The 16,301-nt window shown below is 45.2% G+C and overlaps 1 protein-coding gene and 1 pseudogene across 2 annotated transcripts in view; one reads left to right on the top strand and one right to left on the bottom strand.

Moving 5' to 3' along the window:
• LOC134323446 (leucine-rich repeat-containing protein 49) overlaps positions 1-12,946 on the top strand; it is a 57,077-nt gene extending 44,131 nt beyond the window's left edge. The window contains exons 14-18 of one of the 2 annotated variants that reach the window (XM_063004973.1): positions 1,049-1,283; positions 2,358-2,543; positions 4,277-4,386; positions 8,767-8,920; positions 11,741-12,946. In XM_063004973.1, the coding sequence (XP_062861043.1) occupies positions 1,049-1,283; positions 2,358-2,543; positions 4,277-4,386; positions 8,767-8,920; positions 11,741-11,956 (901 nt within the window). In that variant the 3' untranslated portion in view covers positions 11,957-12,946. Of the gene's footprint in view, positions 1-1,048; positions 1,284-2,357; positions 2,544-2,911; positions 3,113-4,276; positions 4,387-8,766; positions 8,921-11,740 lie in introns of those variants that run through there. The other variant, XM_063004974.1, reaches the window with a different exon arrangement.
• On the bottom strand, positions 8,531-8,707 carry LOC134323700 (U2 spliceosomal RNA; annotated as a pseudogene).
• Positions 12,947-16,301: the final 3,355 nt, after the last annotated feature.

Here is a 16,301-nt window from a genome sequence, read left to right as displayed (position 1 = left end):
GATTCACTCACTGATTCACTCACTCATTTACTTAATGATAAATTGATTCTCTTACTCATTTACTCACTTGTACACTGATTCACTCACTTTCTCACTCATTTACTTAATGATGCACGGATTCACTCACTCATTTACTTAATGATATACTGATTCACTCACTGATTTACTCATTTACTCACTTGTACACTGATTCACGCACTGATTCACTCAATTTCTCACTCATTTACTCACTAATACACTAAATCACTTACTGATTCACTCACTCTCTCACTGATTCACTCACTCTCTCACTGATTCACTCACTCTCTCACTCATTTACTCACTGATACACAGATTCACTCTCTGATTCACTCACTCTCTCACTCATTTACTTAATGATACACAGATTCACTCACTGATTCACTCACTCTCTCACTAATTCACTCACTAATACACTGATTCACTCACTGATTCAGTCACTTTCTCACTCATTTACTTAATGATACACTGATTCACTCACTGATTCACTCACTCCTTTACTCACTGATTCCCTGATTCACTTAGTCACTCACTGATTTACTTACTCATTCACTGATTCACTTACTGATTCACTCACTCACTGATTCACTCACTGCCTGTTTCACTTAGTCACTCACTGATTTACTTACTCATTCACTGATTCACTTACTGATTCGCTTACTTACTGATTCACTCACTCCCTGATTCACTTAGCCACTCACTTATTTACTCACTCACTCCCTGATTCACTCAAACACTGATTCACCAATTCACTCACTCACTCTGTCTGTTACTTATTCACTCATATTTATCACCCATAAGCCCCCCCTGAAGGAGAATCTATTGGCACTGTAGTGGTTTTTGTGCATCTACACTAGTCACACCGGTGCGTTACATGAACTGCTGTGTTTTTACGTGTTATCAATGCTGCAGGTTTGGAAAGTCATATAATGATAACTGTGTGGATGGATGAACAGATTCTCTCTCTAGTCACTACAGTGAAATGTTTTTTATTGGCTGGACTCTGACCCGCATGTGTCCTTGTTTCCAGACTCCAGGAGGCAGGGGGCGCCAGCGTGCAGAGTCTGTCTCTGTCCGAGAGTCACGTGGCCGAGCTGGATGGCGAGACAGTGCGTCTGTTCGGCCCCGGGGCCCTGGACACTCTGGAGAGGGGCTGGGGGGTGCAGACGGCCAGCGCGGTCACTACCATGGCCTTCCGATATATCCAGTTTGACAGCATCGTGCCAACCCTGCCACGTATTCGCCTCAAATTTCCCAACCTCACGGTGAGCCTGGTGTGAAGCTGAGGTTTTTCACATGAACATACATGAAACAGTGATGTCTCACCAGAGCAAAGGTCAAGTAGTCCAACACTGAAGAAACAACATGCATTAGAAGAGATCCTGTCAACATTCAAGCAAGCTTTATATTACCATATACTTTCTGAATGTTGTTTCTGATTATGTGCATTTCTTCGTGGCTCTTTTTAGCATGATGATCTACCACAGTGGTTCTCAGGTGGTGCAGGGATCCAGGGTTTGAATCTCAGTGGTGCTATCAGCCGGCCAGGCTTCTACACAGAAGCTATTGGCTATGTCTGATGGGGGTCAGGGATGGCCGATACCCTGTGATGAATCGGCGCCTATCCAGGCACCTAGTACCATTGCCTTGTGCCCAGTGTTTCCTGGTGAATTTGAACCCACCAAGACCCTGACCAGGATTAAGCGATTGATAAAAATGAAAAAAAAAAAAAACACACCTCAGTAAGAGGATCAGAATTTAATAGATCCCTGTTAGGATGTTCATGTTTTACCACTGCTTTATCCTGATCAGGGTCACGGTGGGTCCAGTTTCCATGGAATTACTGGGCACAATGCACAAATCCACCCCGGACAAGGAGCCAATCCATCACGGTGGCCTCAGCTGAATCGATCTGTCAGGTGCTTGATGTACATTTGGATGTACCACTGATGGTGCTTGGGTGGCGCAGCGGTTCCAGGTTCAAACTCAGCGGTACAATCGACCAGCCAGGCATCTTCTCAGACACGATTGGTTACGTCTAGGATCAGGGTATTCCTGCAAGTGTTTTCAGGTGGAAACGAATCCCCCATGACCCTGACCAGGATAGAGTGCTTGATGAAAATGGAATAAAATAACCCACTGATCCAACAGTGCTGGATTTTAAAGGATGTTCTCTATTTTCTCTTGTTCTTTATTGGTATTACTTAATCATCTCCATCCTTCCTTCTCTTTAATCTTCCTCCTTTTTGTTCTCTGTTCTCCTCTTGTTGTTCCTTTCTCAACATGTCTCTTCCTCTTTCTCCCTCTTCCTCATCTCCTTCCTCCTTTTACCTGTGTAGCACCTGATGTTTATGGAGACCAATATAACCCGCTTGCTGCAGTTGGCATCTCTGGCGCAGATGAAGAGGCTGGAGCAGGTGACCATCGACCCTGAAGGAAACCCGGTGGTGAGCCTGACTCTGTGGAGATCCTTCCTCATCTACAGACTCAATCACCTCAACCTGCAGAAAATCAACGGCATAGAGGTACGACTGCGTAGCATCCCGGATTATAACGTACGATTTTATTGCTTCTGTGTACAATTATTTCAGATCGATTAACATTTAATTATGCAAAGAGAACTTAAGTAAAAACAACACATTTCAGTTGTGACTTTTTCAGCAAAAAGTGTAAAAACCAACATCTGTCATGGCATGGGGGTGCATCAGTGTCCACATGGGTGACCTGCATATATGTGAAGGTACCAATGATGCTGATGGGTATATTAGGAACTTTGAGCAACATGTGCCCCCATCCAGGCAACATCTTTACCCAGAAATGTCATGATTATTTTAATAATAATAATAAGTTTTATTTATATAGCGCATTTCACAGTCTCAAGGTGGCTTTACAGGACAGAGGGAACAACAATACTGTTCGAAGAGATAAGTCTTTCGTAGGGAAGAGCAGAAGAGCAATATCGCAGGGATTGAGGCAGAGAGTTCCAGAGTTTAGGAGCAACAGCACTAAAAGATCTGACGTTCATCAAGGACAGTTTAGTCAGAAGCGTAGCGAGAAACCCACCACCGGAGGACCTTAAGGAGCGAGAGGGAATGTAAGGGTGAAGGAGCTCTTGAAGATAAGCTGGGGCCAGACCATGGAGAGCTTTAAAAGTAAACAGCAGAATTTTAGAAATATGATGCGCTATAACAATGTGGCTTTGTAGACACAGAGTATATGTGCTTGACTGGCCTGCCTGCAGTCCGGATCTGAATTTTGTTGAAAATGTAGGAGAAACGACAGCAACCTAAGACGGTTGAGCAGAAAAAATCTTAGTATAAAGAAGCATTAGCAAAAATACCACCTGCAAAACTGCAACAATTTGTGTCCTCAGTTCCCAAAGCATTAAAACGTAGGAAAGGTGATGAAACACAGGGGTAAACACACATCTGTCTCAACTCTCATCTTAGCTACACCGATCAGGCATAACATTATGACCACCTTCCTAATATTGTGTTGGCCCCCCTTTTTGCTGCCAAAACAGCCCTGCAACTGTGATGCTCTGTGTATTCTGACACCTTTCTATCAGAACCAGCATTAACTTCTTCAGCAGTTTGAGCTACAGTAGCTCATCTGTTGGATCAGACCACACGGGCCAGCCTTCACTCCCCACGTGCATCAATGAGCCTTGGCCGCCCATGACCCTGTTGCTGGTCTACCACTGTTCCTTCCTTGGACCACTTTTGATAGATACTGACCACTGCAGACCGGGAACACCCCACAAGAGCTGCAGTTTTGGAGATGCTCTGACCCGGTCGTCTAGCCATCACAATCTGGCCCTTGTCAAACTCGCTCAGATCCTCACGCTCACCCATTTTTCCTGATTCAAACATCAACTTTGAGGATAAAATGTTCACGTGCTGCCTAATATATCCCCCCCCCCACTAACAGGTGCCGTGATGAAGAGATAATCAGTGTTATTCACTTCACCTGTCAGTGGTCATAATGTTATACCTGGTCGGTCTATTTTGAGCAGCAGAGATCTTTTGAGCGTGTTGCAGGCATCAAATTCTACATTTGTTTATATTCACAAAAAAATTATCTGCCTCTTTATGCCTTCCTGGTATGGCCGGTGCCTTTGCAATGACCTTGCAATCGTCTCAGTTACGTGTTTCTCGTGTTTTGAATGCTCTTCTGACTTCATCTTGAGATGTTCTGTGGTTCGGTTCCTGTAGAGTTGTTCTTTAATCTGATTTAATTTAATTCTGTCTGATACCAGGTGACCATAAACGATGTCATGGCGGCTGAACGTCTCTTTGGCTCTCTGGGTTACGTGGCCTCCACTGAAACGCCGCACTGTCGACTGCTGCTGCTGTTGGAGGAGTCCAGGTGAGTGTACTTGCAGCGTGTGTATGTCCGAGACATTTCCAAGTCTGAGTGTGATGAAGAGACGAGCTGACCTTGATGTGTCGAGTCTGTGTTCGCTTCCCGTCTCACAGTGATACACGGTCAGAAGTTAAAAAGCCAAAATGCAGAGCAGTGTGAGAACTTCTGACTGTGTATATATAAGGTTAAGGTATATATAAGGGTAAGGTATATAAGGTATATAAGGTTATAAGGTGTTCTCTTTATTTCTGCTGCAAAGAAAGCCATTGGCGCCCTCTGGTTGAGGTGCCAGCAGGAGTAAACGGGTGCTAAACACTGGTGAGAATCTACTGGTGGTAAAGAAACAGCCAGTGACACCACAGTGGAGGTACAAACAGCAAAGGATGCCAACAGAGACCTGGAATGACTAGGGTGGGAATGAAAGGGGTAAACCCTTCTAAAAATGGTGTCATTTTTGGTACTGACGTTGTGATGATGTGGAGGACCTGTGCGGCTGGTCTGATCTGAAGCAGTTTTGCAAAGGAAAGGGGACAAATTCATACACAGTAGAGTAGAAGATCATTAAGAGGACAATGAGGTTTGACAATGTTTGACATAATGTCTCTCAGTCTATTTGTCTTACTGTCTGGCCGACCGGGTGTGTGTGTGTGTGTACATTTGTTACACTTGCAGGTGTGTGTTGTCGAGAGTAAAACGAGAATGCTCTGACCTGTATTAGGTCTGATGCAGGGTGGTACCCTTGGCACCAGCAGACATTCCTAAGTGCAGACAAATCATTTCAGCTCCGACTCCGTCTGTCAGCGCTGTTCTGCTTGTGGCACCGACGCCACCGTGCCAATTTAGGCTTCCATTAGCTTCACAGTCAGAGCTGATGTACCCATCACACCCTGGCATATATTATTTTCCATCACAGAGATGCCAGATTGCTGTGGTTCTCTCCCCTTTTTTGGACAGTGACCATGTTTAAAGAACTTAAAGTTTTCACGAATGCACCTCAACGCTTTAAGCGTGGACTGTTTCTACAGGCCATATATAATATATAATACATAATACAATTTAAATGTATCCATCATTCAGGTTGGCAGCAGCAGAATATGTCATGGTTTGTCATGGTATGGTTTATGTTGATGCCCACGGCATGGAGAACTTGTACATTAATGTGAGTGATATTTACACATTTTGGAGCAACACATGTCTTCCTGGGTTCTTACAGCAGTGGAATAGCTGAAGAACAAGTAACAGTTGTGTGCCTCCCTTTATACTGCTCTAGTCACCTTACATTGGGTGTTGGACTTTGGAACCTCCATTCTGTGCTAACTGTTGTTTCCTATCTGCTTACCAAAGACATGTTGCTTATCTCCCAGCCACATCTCAAGCAGCTACGGGAGGATTTAACAACTATAAGTATTTAATGCACAAGCAGCAAAATACTAATAATCAGATGATATCAAACATAACACACCGCTTTACCCTGAGCAGGGTTGCAGTGGGTCCGGTTTCACCGGCATCACTGGGTGCAGTGCAGTAACGCATACCAGACAGGATGCCGATCAAACATAGGTCCTCGGCCATCCCCCTACAAACATAGCTAATCATCAAGCACCGCTGGGGATTCAAAATTTACCGTAATTGACCGCTGCGGCACCCGAGTGCCACAGTCGAATCTGTGAAACGAATTAAAAAGGCTCGAAAATTGAGGCGCCCAGGTGACACAGTGAGATATTCCACTAGCACACCAGCTTTGAACTCCTCGGTTTGAAAATCGGCGTTGCCACCGGCCGGCTGGGTGCATCTAGCGGACATAATTAGCAGTGCCTGCAGTAGACACGTTTCTGCTAGGGCGGGATGACCGGACTATGTGGGTGGGGTCTTCAAACGCTGTGTAAGGACCCTGATTAGCAGATAGAGAGGCGCCTGTGCAGACTGCATAGTTGAAAAAGGGTTTCGCTAAGGGCTGCGTGAGGGTTCGAGGAAGCGTGAGCAGCAATATACCCACCTCAGCTGCAATCAGGGATCCACCAGCAGCGGAAGACAATCTGACTATGATAAATTAGTGAGAAAAAGGGAGAAAATGCATAAATAAAAAAAAAAAAAAAAAGAAAATTAAATACACAATTTCAGTTCTTGAGAAATGTATTACAAATGCACAAGCTACTCGGTCCACCATCCTAACTTAGTGTGCGAACACAGAACCGGTCTTGATTATTGCCCATTACTGGTATCTGAGTACTGTTTATCATAGATTTAGATTTAGATTTAGGTTATGGGGGTTGATCATGATAATGTGCCAGTAAGATGTGTGTGTGTGTGTGTGTGTGTGTGTGTGTGTGTGTGTGTGTGTGTGTGTGTGTGTGACTGAATGAAAGTGTAAAGACTTCCTGAAATAGTTCTAGCGCTGTAGGTGAGAGGGTGGCGAGGTGATGGCAGGTTGGTGCTTGTTTAATGCAGCTGCCATGTGTGCCTACGATACTGTGTGTATGTGTGTGTGTGTGTGTGTTGTATAAGACACGAAGGGTAAACCCTTGGTTTAGGATCACCTCACCACCCACCCCAGGCTATCTTGGCAGCAGGTGGGAAGTGTTCTAATAGAAGACTGTTTTTCTGTGAAACCCTCGCAGGTATTTAAACCAGTGGCTCCAGTGGAACATCTCTGTTCTGTCTCGAACTATTAGAACATTCACCCCACACACACACACACACACACACACACTTATACAGTAAATCCACACCCACTCATACTTGCAGCAGTGTACCTGCAGAATTTTAGCCTGCAGGTAGGCAGCGGGTCGGATCTTTGGCAGAGGGAACTGAAGCCGGCTGCTGAAATGCTGCAGTTCATCCACATCCAGGTTACAGAGTGTGTGCGATCAAACATCCAGTTCTGTTCTTCACTCTCGTCTCTACGTCACATTACATACACAAAAATTCTGTCTACAAAACAGTGCATACATTGCATACATGGTGTCCCAATACTTTTGTCTGAAAACCTAGTGAGCTGCCTCGCTGCCTACTACCTACCTGATCAGCTGCCTCAGTAGAGAGGATTCTAATAAGACATCGAACTCATAAGGCAGATTATTTGCACTAAGGCGCCTCAGTAGGAGTATTTAAGGGAATCTAAGAATTTAGACATGCCTTCTCTCAGGATCGTCCTCCGAAAGCTGTAGTTGTGCTTGTCACCCTGACATTGATGGCAGACTCTTGGTGACTACTGTCGTCACACCAAGCCCAAGCACAGGTGACACCACGGCTCCAGGCCTGTGATGGACTCGGGGTGAAGACGGGGTGTCAGCTAAAACCTGTAATCATGGCCTCGCTCAAGGGCCCAACAGCCCAACCATTGTATGGCACCCAGGGCCTCACTCAAGGGCCCAACATTAGCTGCTTGACAGAGCCAAGATTCGAACCCACAACCATCTTGTCGGTACTCAATAGTTCTACCCACTAGGCTACCACTGTCCCAGGGATGCGCTGTTCCTGGAGGTACTGCAATATCAGGTTGATGCGTGAGCAATCAGACTTTGTGTTACGCTCACACTATTAAGGGCCCAACAGTAGCTGCATGACAGCTGAGATTCGCACCCACAACCATCTAGCTGGTACCCCACAGCTCTACCCACTAGGCTGCCACCGTCCCAGGGATTCACTGTTTCTGGAGGTTACTGTGTGAGCAATCTGACTCTGTGTTACGCTCACACTATTGTACAGCACCCTGGTCTCGCTCAAGAGCCTAACAGAGGCTGCATGACAGAGCTAAGATTCGCACCCACAACCATCTAGTTGGTACCCAATAGCTCTACCCACTAGGCTACCACTGTCCCAGGGATGCGCTGTTCCCGGAAGCACAGCAATATCAGGTTAATGCGTGAGCAATCAACCCGATTGTACAGCACCCACGGTCTCACTTAAGAGCCCAACAGAGGCTGCATGACAGAGCTGAGATTTGAACCCACAACCATCTTGGTACCCAATAGCTTTATCCACTAGGCTACCACCGTCTCAGGGATGCGCTGACTGTGTTACGCTCACACCATTGTACGGCACCCATGGCATCACTTAAGGGCCCAACAGGCTGCATGACAGAGCTGAGATTTGAACCATCGAGTTGGTGCCCCACAGCTCTACCCACTAGGCTACCACTGTTCCAGGGGGATGCACTGCTCCCAGAGGTACTGCAATACCAGACTGATGCATGGAGTGACTGAAGCAAACCCCTATTCCAGCTCCCTGATCCAAAAACAATTCAATATATGGTCCCCTGGTAGGTGTCGTATCAGATATCAAACTGATAAGAGCAGATAAGTCATGACAAAATGACATTTAATGTTAATCTTTAAAAATAAATCCTTTCTTTACCCCCTCTGTCTGACTTTCTCTCTTTAGAAAGAGGCAACTGCAGTTCCTTTTGGAGGGCAGAGGTCGCAGGCTGGGTTTGAGCCCGGAGGAGCTGAGGGAAAACGGCAAGCTGTTGGGGGAGAGCATGAGCCGAGCGCTGTTTAACTACCCCAGCAGGGACTTCAGCTCCGATAGTCCTGAGGTGATACACCTGACAGATAGAACAGAATCCCAGTCTCTCGTACACAAGCATGTGTGTACAGGGCGTGGATCCGATCATTAAAACACCACATGAAAAAGATTCTCTGCTTTAAAGTTACAGATCACAGCTGCAAACACAGCTGCATGTATCATAAAGTTCAGACAGCACAGTGATATGTCAAAGCAGTGAAAGGCCAGAATGTAAAAGTATTCACACCCTTATAACATTTTGTTCACTATTGTGTTGTGGATTTGATTTTTAATAAATATAATTGCCATTAATCTTATTATTAAGCTATTTTTACCATTATTGAGCTACTTTTACCATTTTTATGACAAGGAGCACCCTATGGTGCAAACCTTTGATTCCTGGTTATGTTCCTATAGTCCAGCACCGTAATGCCTCCATATATACTAATAAAAGCACATTTTCTGGCCTTTAATCACCAGATTTAAAACAATGCCAAACTTTTATTAGATTCAGGACCATTCAGGGCTTGGATACAGCTACTGTATGCAGGGGTCTAGACAGTTGGGTTTACAGCAAAGGATATACAACTAAGTAATTGGATATGACTAAATTGGGAAAAAAGGGGGAAAATAAATTAAAATAAATAGAATTTCTAGAATAGGCGCCCAGGTGGTGCAGTGGAATATTCCGCTAGCACACCAGCGCAGAGATTCTAAACTCCTCGGGTTCGAAACTCAGCGCTGCCACCGGTCGGCTGGGCGCCATCTAGCGGGCATAATTGGCAGTGCCTGCAGGGAGAGTGACCGGAATATGTGGGCGGGGTCTTCAAACGCAGTGTAAGGACCCTGATTGGCGGATAGAGGCACCTGTGCAGAGTGCATGGGTGGAAAAGGGTTCTGTTAAGGGCGTCCAGCGGGTCGGAGGAGGCGTGAGCAGCAATATACCCTCCTCAAATGCAAACAATTGGAGATCCACCAGCAGCGGAAGACAAATTGACTACACTAAATTGGGAGAAAATGGGAGAAAAATGCATTATATATATATATACTGTATATACGTATATATACTGTATATACAGTGTATCACAAAAGTGAGTACACCCCTCACATTTCTGCAAATATTTTATTATATCTTTTCATGGGACAACACTATAGAAATAAAACTTGGATATAACTTAGAGTAGTCAGTGTACAACTTGTATAGCAGTGTAGATTTACTGTCTTCTGAAAATAACTCAACACACAGCCATTAATGTCTAAATGGCTGGCAACATAAGTGAGTACACCCCACAGTGAACATGTCCAAATTGTGCCCAAAGTGTCAATATTTTGTGTGACCACCATTATTATCCAGCACTGCCTTAACCCTCCTGGGCATGGAATTCACCAGAGCTGCACTGGTTGCTACTGGAATCCTCTTTCACTCCTCCATGATGACATCACTGAGCTGGTGGATTTTAGACACCTTGAACTCCTCCACCTTCCACTTGAGGATGCGCCACAGGTGCTCAATTGGGTTTAGTCCATCACCTTTACCTTCAGCTTCCTCAGCAAGGCAGTTGTCATCTTGGAGGTTGTGTTTGGGGTCGTTATCCTGTTGGAAAACTGCCATGAGGCCCAGTTTTCGAAGGGAGGGGATCATGCTCTGTTTCAGAATGTCACAGTACATGTTGGAATTCATGTTTCCCTCAATGAACTGCAGCTCCCCAGTGCCAGCAACACTCATGCAGCCCAAGACCATGATGCTACCACCACCATGCTTGACTGTAGGCAAGATACAGTTGTCTTGGTACTTCTCACCAGGGCGCCGCCACACATGCTGGACACCATCTGAGCCAAACAAGTTTATCTTGGTCTCGTCAGACCACAGGGCATTCCAGTAATCCATGTTCTTGGACTGCTTGTGTTCAGCAAACTGTTTGCTGGCTTTCTTGTGCGTCAGCTTCCTTCTGGGATGACGACCATGCAGACCGAGTTGATGCAGTGTGCGGCGTATGGTCTGAGCACTGACAGGCTGACCTCCCACGTCTTCAACCTCTGCAGCAATGCTGACAGCACTCATGTGTCTATTTTTTAAAGCCAACCTCTGGATATGACGCCGAACACGTGGACTCAACTTCTTTGGTCGACCCTGGCGAAGCCTGTTCCGAGTGGAACCTGTCCTGGAAAACCGCTGTACGACCTTGGCCACCATGCTGTAGCTCAGTTTCAGGGTGTAGCAATCTTCTTATAGCCCAGGCCATCTTTGTGGAGAGCAACAATTCTATTTCTCACATCCTCAGAGAGTTCTTTGCCATGAGGTGCCATGTTGAATATCCAGTGGCCAGTATGAGAGAATTGTACCCAAAACACCAAATTTAACAGCCCTGCTCCCCATTTACACCTGGGACCTTGACACATGACACCAGGGAGGGACAACGACACATTTGGGCACAATTTGGACATGTTCACTGTGGGGTGTACTCACTTATGTTGCCAGCTATTTAGACATTAATGGCTGTGTGTTGAGTTATTTTCAGAACACAGTAAATCTACACTGCTATACAAGCTGTACACTGACTACTCTAAGTTATATCCAAGTTTTATTTCTATAGTGTTGTCCCATGAAAAGATATAATGAAATATTTGCAGAAATGTGAGGGGTGTACTCACTTTTGTGATACACTGTATATATATATATATATATATATATAAGAATAAGAATTTCTAGAATGTGCATTGGGTGGAATTGTGGCCCTTTTTGGTCATGACAGATCATACATTTATTTTAAACCATTTGCCACAGGAGTCTGCCATGTTTCCTTTTGTGAGCAGTAAATCTCTAATGCCTGCTGTTGCATGTCGTTCCCAGGAGGGCGGCGGTGAGGTGCTGGAGCGCACCGCTATGGTGGATCAGTACCTGCACGGTCTCCTGCGCTCGGCCTCCAGCACCAGCGTGAAGAGGGAGGCTCTGCACAAGCTCTGGCCCACCGTGTTCGTGGAGATGGTGAGGGACTGCGTGCTGGAGATGAGGAACACGCCGGCGTACACCCGCACCTGCCTCAACACGCTCACCCACACCAAATGAGAAACCGGAGAACGTGGAGCCAGGGAGCCAGGGAGCAAAATGGAACTTGCATGAGGAGAGATGAATGGAAACGTTACACCGATGCCACCCAGGAAAAAACAACGTTCCGCAAATTTCTCAAGCTTTCTGGATACTTTCCTCCCTGGCTTCTCTTCAAGGTCTAGGTCTCCTATGGAGGCTTTTGTTCCTAATCTGATGGATGTTTTGTGTGTGGCCTGAGCTCATCCTCGACACGAACATGTTTTAGCTTTGATGGAGGTTCAAGTTCTGACTGTCTGAGAAAAAAAGTCTAAAAAATACAATTTACTTACTTATTTAAGTAGTAAAATACACTATACATACAAAAGTATTGGGACACCTCTACTAATGACTGAATTCAGGTGTTTCAGCCACAACAGTTGCTAACAGGTGTAATAAATCAATTATACGCTGTATACTTCCAACTTTGCAGCAACAGTTTAGGGAGGGTCAGTTTCCTGTTCCAGCATGACTGTGGCCCTCTATAAAGACACAGACATGAAGAATTGCTGACCTCTGGAATGAACTGGAACATCAACTCAACTAAGGTTCTGTTGATCAGTGCCCAGTTTTGTTTGAATGGGCACAAATTCCCACAGACATACTTTAAAGTCTTTAAAGTAAGAAGCCTTCACACGTCACATAGAGATTACAATATTTTAACTACCATTTCTTTTTGGACTGGGACGTCCAACCAGGTCATGGTCAGGTGTCCAGATACTTTTGGTCACACAGGTGTAATAGACCGTACGTGAGCTCCTCTAGTCTTCCTAATGGTGCTGCTAATAGTTCATTTCCTGGACGAAAACAATCCGATACGTTTCTTATTCTGTCCAACAGAGAAAGACTGACGTGTTTAATCAGCTTCTGTTCCACTTTTTATGCTGCTGGTTGAGATCCAGGTGACTTTTCCTCCTCTTGTTTCTTGAGTTTTCACCTTTGGTTCTGTATTTTACAGGATATTAAAAGAGAATGATAAACTTTTGCCTGCTCACTCTTTACTCCTTACTCTTTTCCAAAATCAACACTGACTATCGGAGAAGCCACACCAGGAGCAGCTTCATCTGTCTGTCCAAACACCGGGTTTTCATGTTGATTGGCAAGAAGTGAATGATTGGTTTATTTTTTAACTGTCTTATTTCACAAGAAGATCCTGCATGTTCTATATACACCGATTAGCCATAACATTAAAACCACCTCCTTGTTTCTACACTCACTGTCCATTTTATCAGCTCCACTTACCATATAGAAGCACTTTGTAGTTCTACAACTGCATACCTGCAACCTTTTTAACCTGCTTTCACCCTGTTCTTCAATGGTCAGGACCCCCACAGAGCAGGTATTATTTAGGTGGTGGATCATTCTCAGCACTGCAGTGACACTGACATGGTGGTGGTGTGTTAGTGTGTGTTGTGCTGGTATGAGTGGATCAGACACATCAGCGCTGCTGGACTTTTTAAATACCGTGTCCACTTACTATCCACTCTATTAGACACTTCTACCTAGTTGGTCCACCTTGTAGATGTAAAGTCAGAGACGATCGCTCATCTATTGCTGCTGTTTGAGTCGGTCATCTTCTAGACCTTCATCAGTGGTCACAGGACGCTGCCCACAGGCCGCTTTTGGCTGGATATTTTTGGTTGGTGGACAATTCTCAGTCCAGCAGTGACAGTGAGGTGTTTACCTCATACCAGCACAACTCATACTAACACACCACCACCATGTCAGTGTCACTGCAGTGTTGAGAATGGTCCACCACCTAAATAATACCTGCTCTGTGGTAGTCCCTTGGGAGTTCTGATCATTAAAGAACAGAGTGAAAGGGGGCCAACAAAGCATGCAGACCAACAGATGGACTACAGTCAGTAATTGTAGAACTACAAAGTGCTCCTATATGGTAAGTGGAGCTGATAACAGTGAGTGTAGAAACAAGGAGGTGGTTTTAATGTTATGGCTGATCGGTATATGTATATGAATAGATAGATAGATAGATAGATAGATAGATAGATAGATAGATAGATAGATAGATAGATAGATAGATAGATAGACAGACAGACAGACAGACAGACAGACAGACAGACAGACAGACAGACAGACACCACTATGCAATAAGAAAGCATTCTCCTGCATCTGCCAACCTCAGAATCATCCATCAGACAGTTCCTGCCCCAGTGTTTTTTTTTTTTTTACAAGACTCTAGCTGATGCTTAGCATTGTATAATCATCCAGGGCTTGTAAAAAGTAATTTGCAAGTGCATTTTTTTCATGTAGCAGCTGCTTCATGTAGCAGCTGCTAAATTCGCCCTGTCTGTGTGTTCATCCCGGGCTTTCACTTTCTAGATCCATTCTAGCCAGATCCGGTGCTTTTGACAGTCTTGATTAGATGATTTAGCTCGTTAGATCAAGGCTAGAACCGAACCTTCTCATCTATATATGCAAGAGAAGCGATGCAAGACATCGGGACATGGGTTTGAAGCTGCAGTCTGCTGTCTGGTGTCTGTCATCACTGCCGTCTAATTTATACGTCATGGCCACAGAAATATCACGCAATGTTAAGTACTGTTGTCAGATTTGGGTAGATCTGATCCAGCCCTAATCCCACTGCAGGAAAGAGCTCGGGGGTAAACTCTCACTCCCAATGAAGGATCGAAATGTGAACGTGGATTAGGACCTGATGTAATGCACCAGACGAACAGTAAGCAGAGAACTGAGACTCGCTCATGTTATTTATCTGTATATGCAAGTGCTTACCTTTTATCACCTGATGAGTTGACTTGTGTCTTCATATTTACTGAATTTTCTCTTTTAAAACAAACCATTTGTAGATCATTTTAGATCTCAGGTGACCCAGCAGTCTTACACTGGGCTCTGTCGAAGTGACAGAAGGCTGGATGGGGATCCTGTTGCTGCTGCAATAGCGACTCCCTCTGTCTGGTGGAGGATTACTTTGAGTACAGCTTGTTGTTTCTTTTGTTTGTGTTACAGCTTTATGTGCTGGCTGGTGAAAAAAAGACCTTGATGGCTTCACATGTTCCAGTGGGGTCGTGTGCTAGTCTGCAGTTTGCATGTCCGTACACAGAACATTTACACCATATAGTTTCAATATACACTATCTTGCCAAAAGTATTCACTCACCCATCCAAATCATTGAATTCAGGTGTTCCAAACACTTCCATGGCCACAGGTGTATAAAACCAAGCACCTCAGCATGCAGACTGCTTCCACACACATTAGTGAAAGAATGGGTCGCTCTCAGGAGCTCAGTGAATTCCAGCGTGGTACCGTGATGCCACCTGTGCAACAAGTCCAGTCGTGAAATTTCCTCACTACTAAATATTCCCCAGTCGACTGTCAGTGGTATTATAACAAAGTGGAAGTGATTGGGAACGATAGCAACTCACGTAAAATGACAGAGCAGGTCAGCGAATGCTGAGGCTCATAGTACGCAGAGGTCACCAACTTTCTGCAGAGTCAATTGCTACAGACCTCCAAACTTCATGTGGGCTTCAGATTAGCTCAAGAACAGTGTGTAGAGCTTCATGGAATGGGTTTCCATGGCCGAGCAGCTCCAGCCAAGCCTTACATCACCAAGCGCAATGCAAAGTGTCTGATGCAGTGGTGTAAAGCACGCCGCCACTCGACTCTAGAGCAGTGGAGACGTGTTCTCTGGAGTGACGAATCACACTTCTCCGTCTGGCAATCCGATGGACGAGTCTGGGTTTGGCGGTTGCCAGGAGAACGGTACCTGTCTGACTGCATTGTGCCGAGTGTAAAGTGTGGTGGAGGGGGGATTATGGTGTGGGGGTGTTTTTCAGGAGTCGGGCTCGGCCCCTTAGTTCCAGTGAAAGGAACTCTTAATGCTTCAGCATACCAAGAGATTTTGGACAATTTCTTGCTCCCAACTTTGTGGGAATAGTTTGGGGATGGCCCCTTCCTGTTCCAACATGACTGTGCACCAGTGCACAAAGCACAAGGTCCATAAAGACATGGATGAGCCAGTTTTGTGTGGAAGAACTTGACTGGCCTGCACCGAGTCCTGACCTCAACCCGATAAAACACCTTTGGGATGAATTAGAGCGGAAACTGTGAGCCAGGCCTACTCGTCCAACATCAGTGTCTGACCTCACAAATGCACTTCTGGAAAACACACTCCTAAACCTTGTGGAAAGCCTTCCCAAAATAGTTGAAGCTGTTAGCTGCACAGGGTGGCCGACATCATATTAAACCCTATGGATTAATAATGGGAGTCACTCAAGTTCATATGTGTGTGAAGGCAGACGAGCCAATACTTTTGGCAATATAGTGTAGGTTCAGTACAGCATAGATT

The sequence above is a fragment of the Trichomycterus rosablanca genome, chromosome 11 (assembly GCF_030014385.1).
Source record: "Trichomycterus rosablanca isolate fTriRos1 chromosome 11, fTriRos1.hap1, whole genome shotgun sequence".
NCBI lineage: Eukaryota > Metazoa > Chordata > Actinopteri > Siluriformes > Trichomycteridae > Trichomycterus > Trichomycterus rosablanca.
The sequence above is the reverse complement of the archived record's forward strand: the minus strand, read 5'-3'. Positions and strand labels throughout refer to the sequence as shown.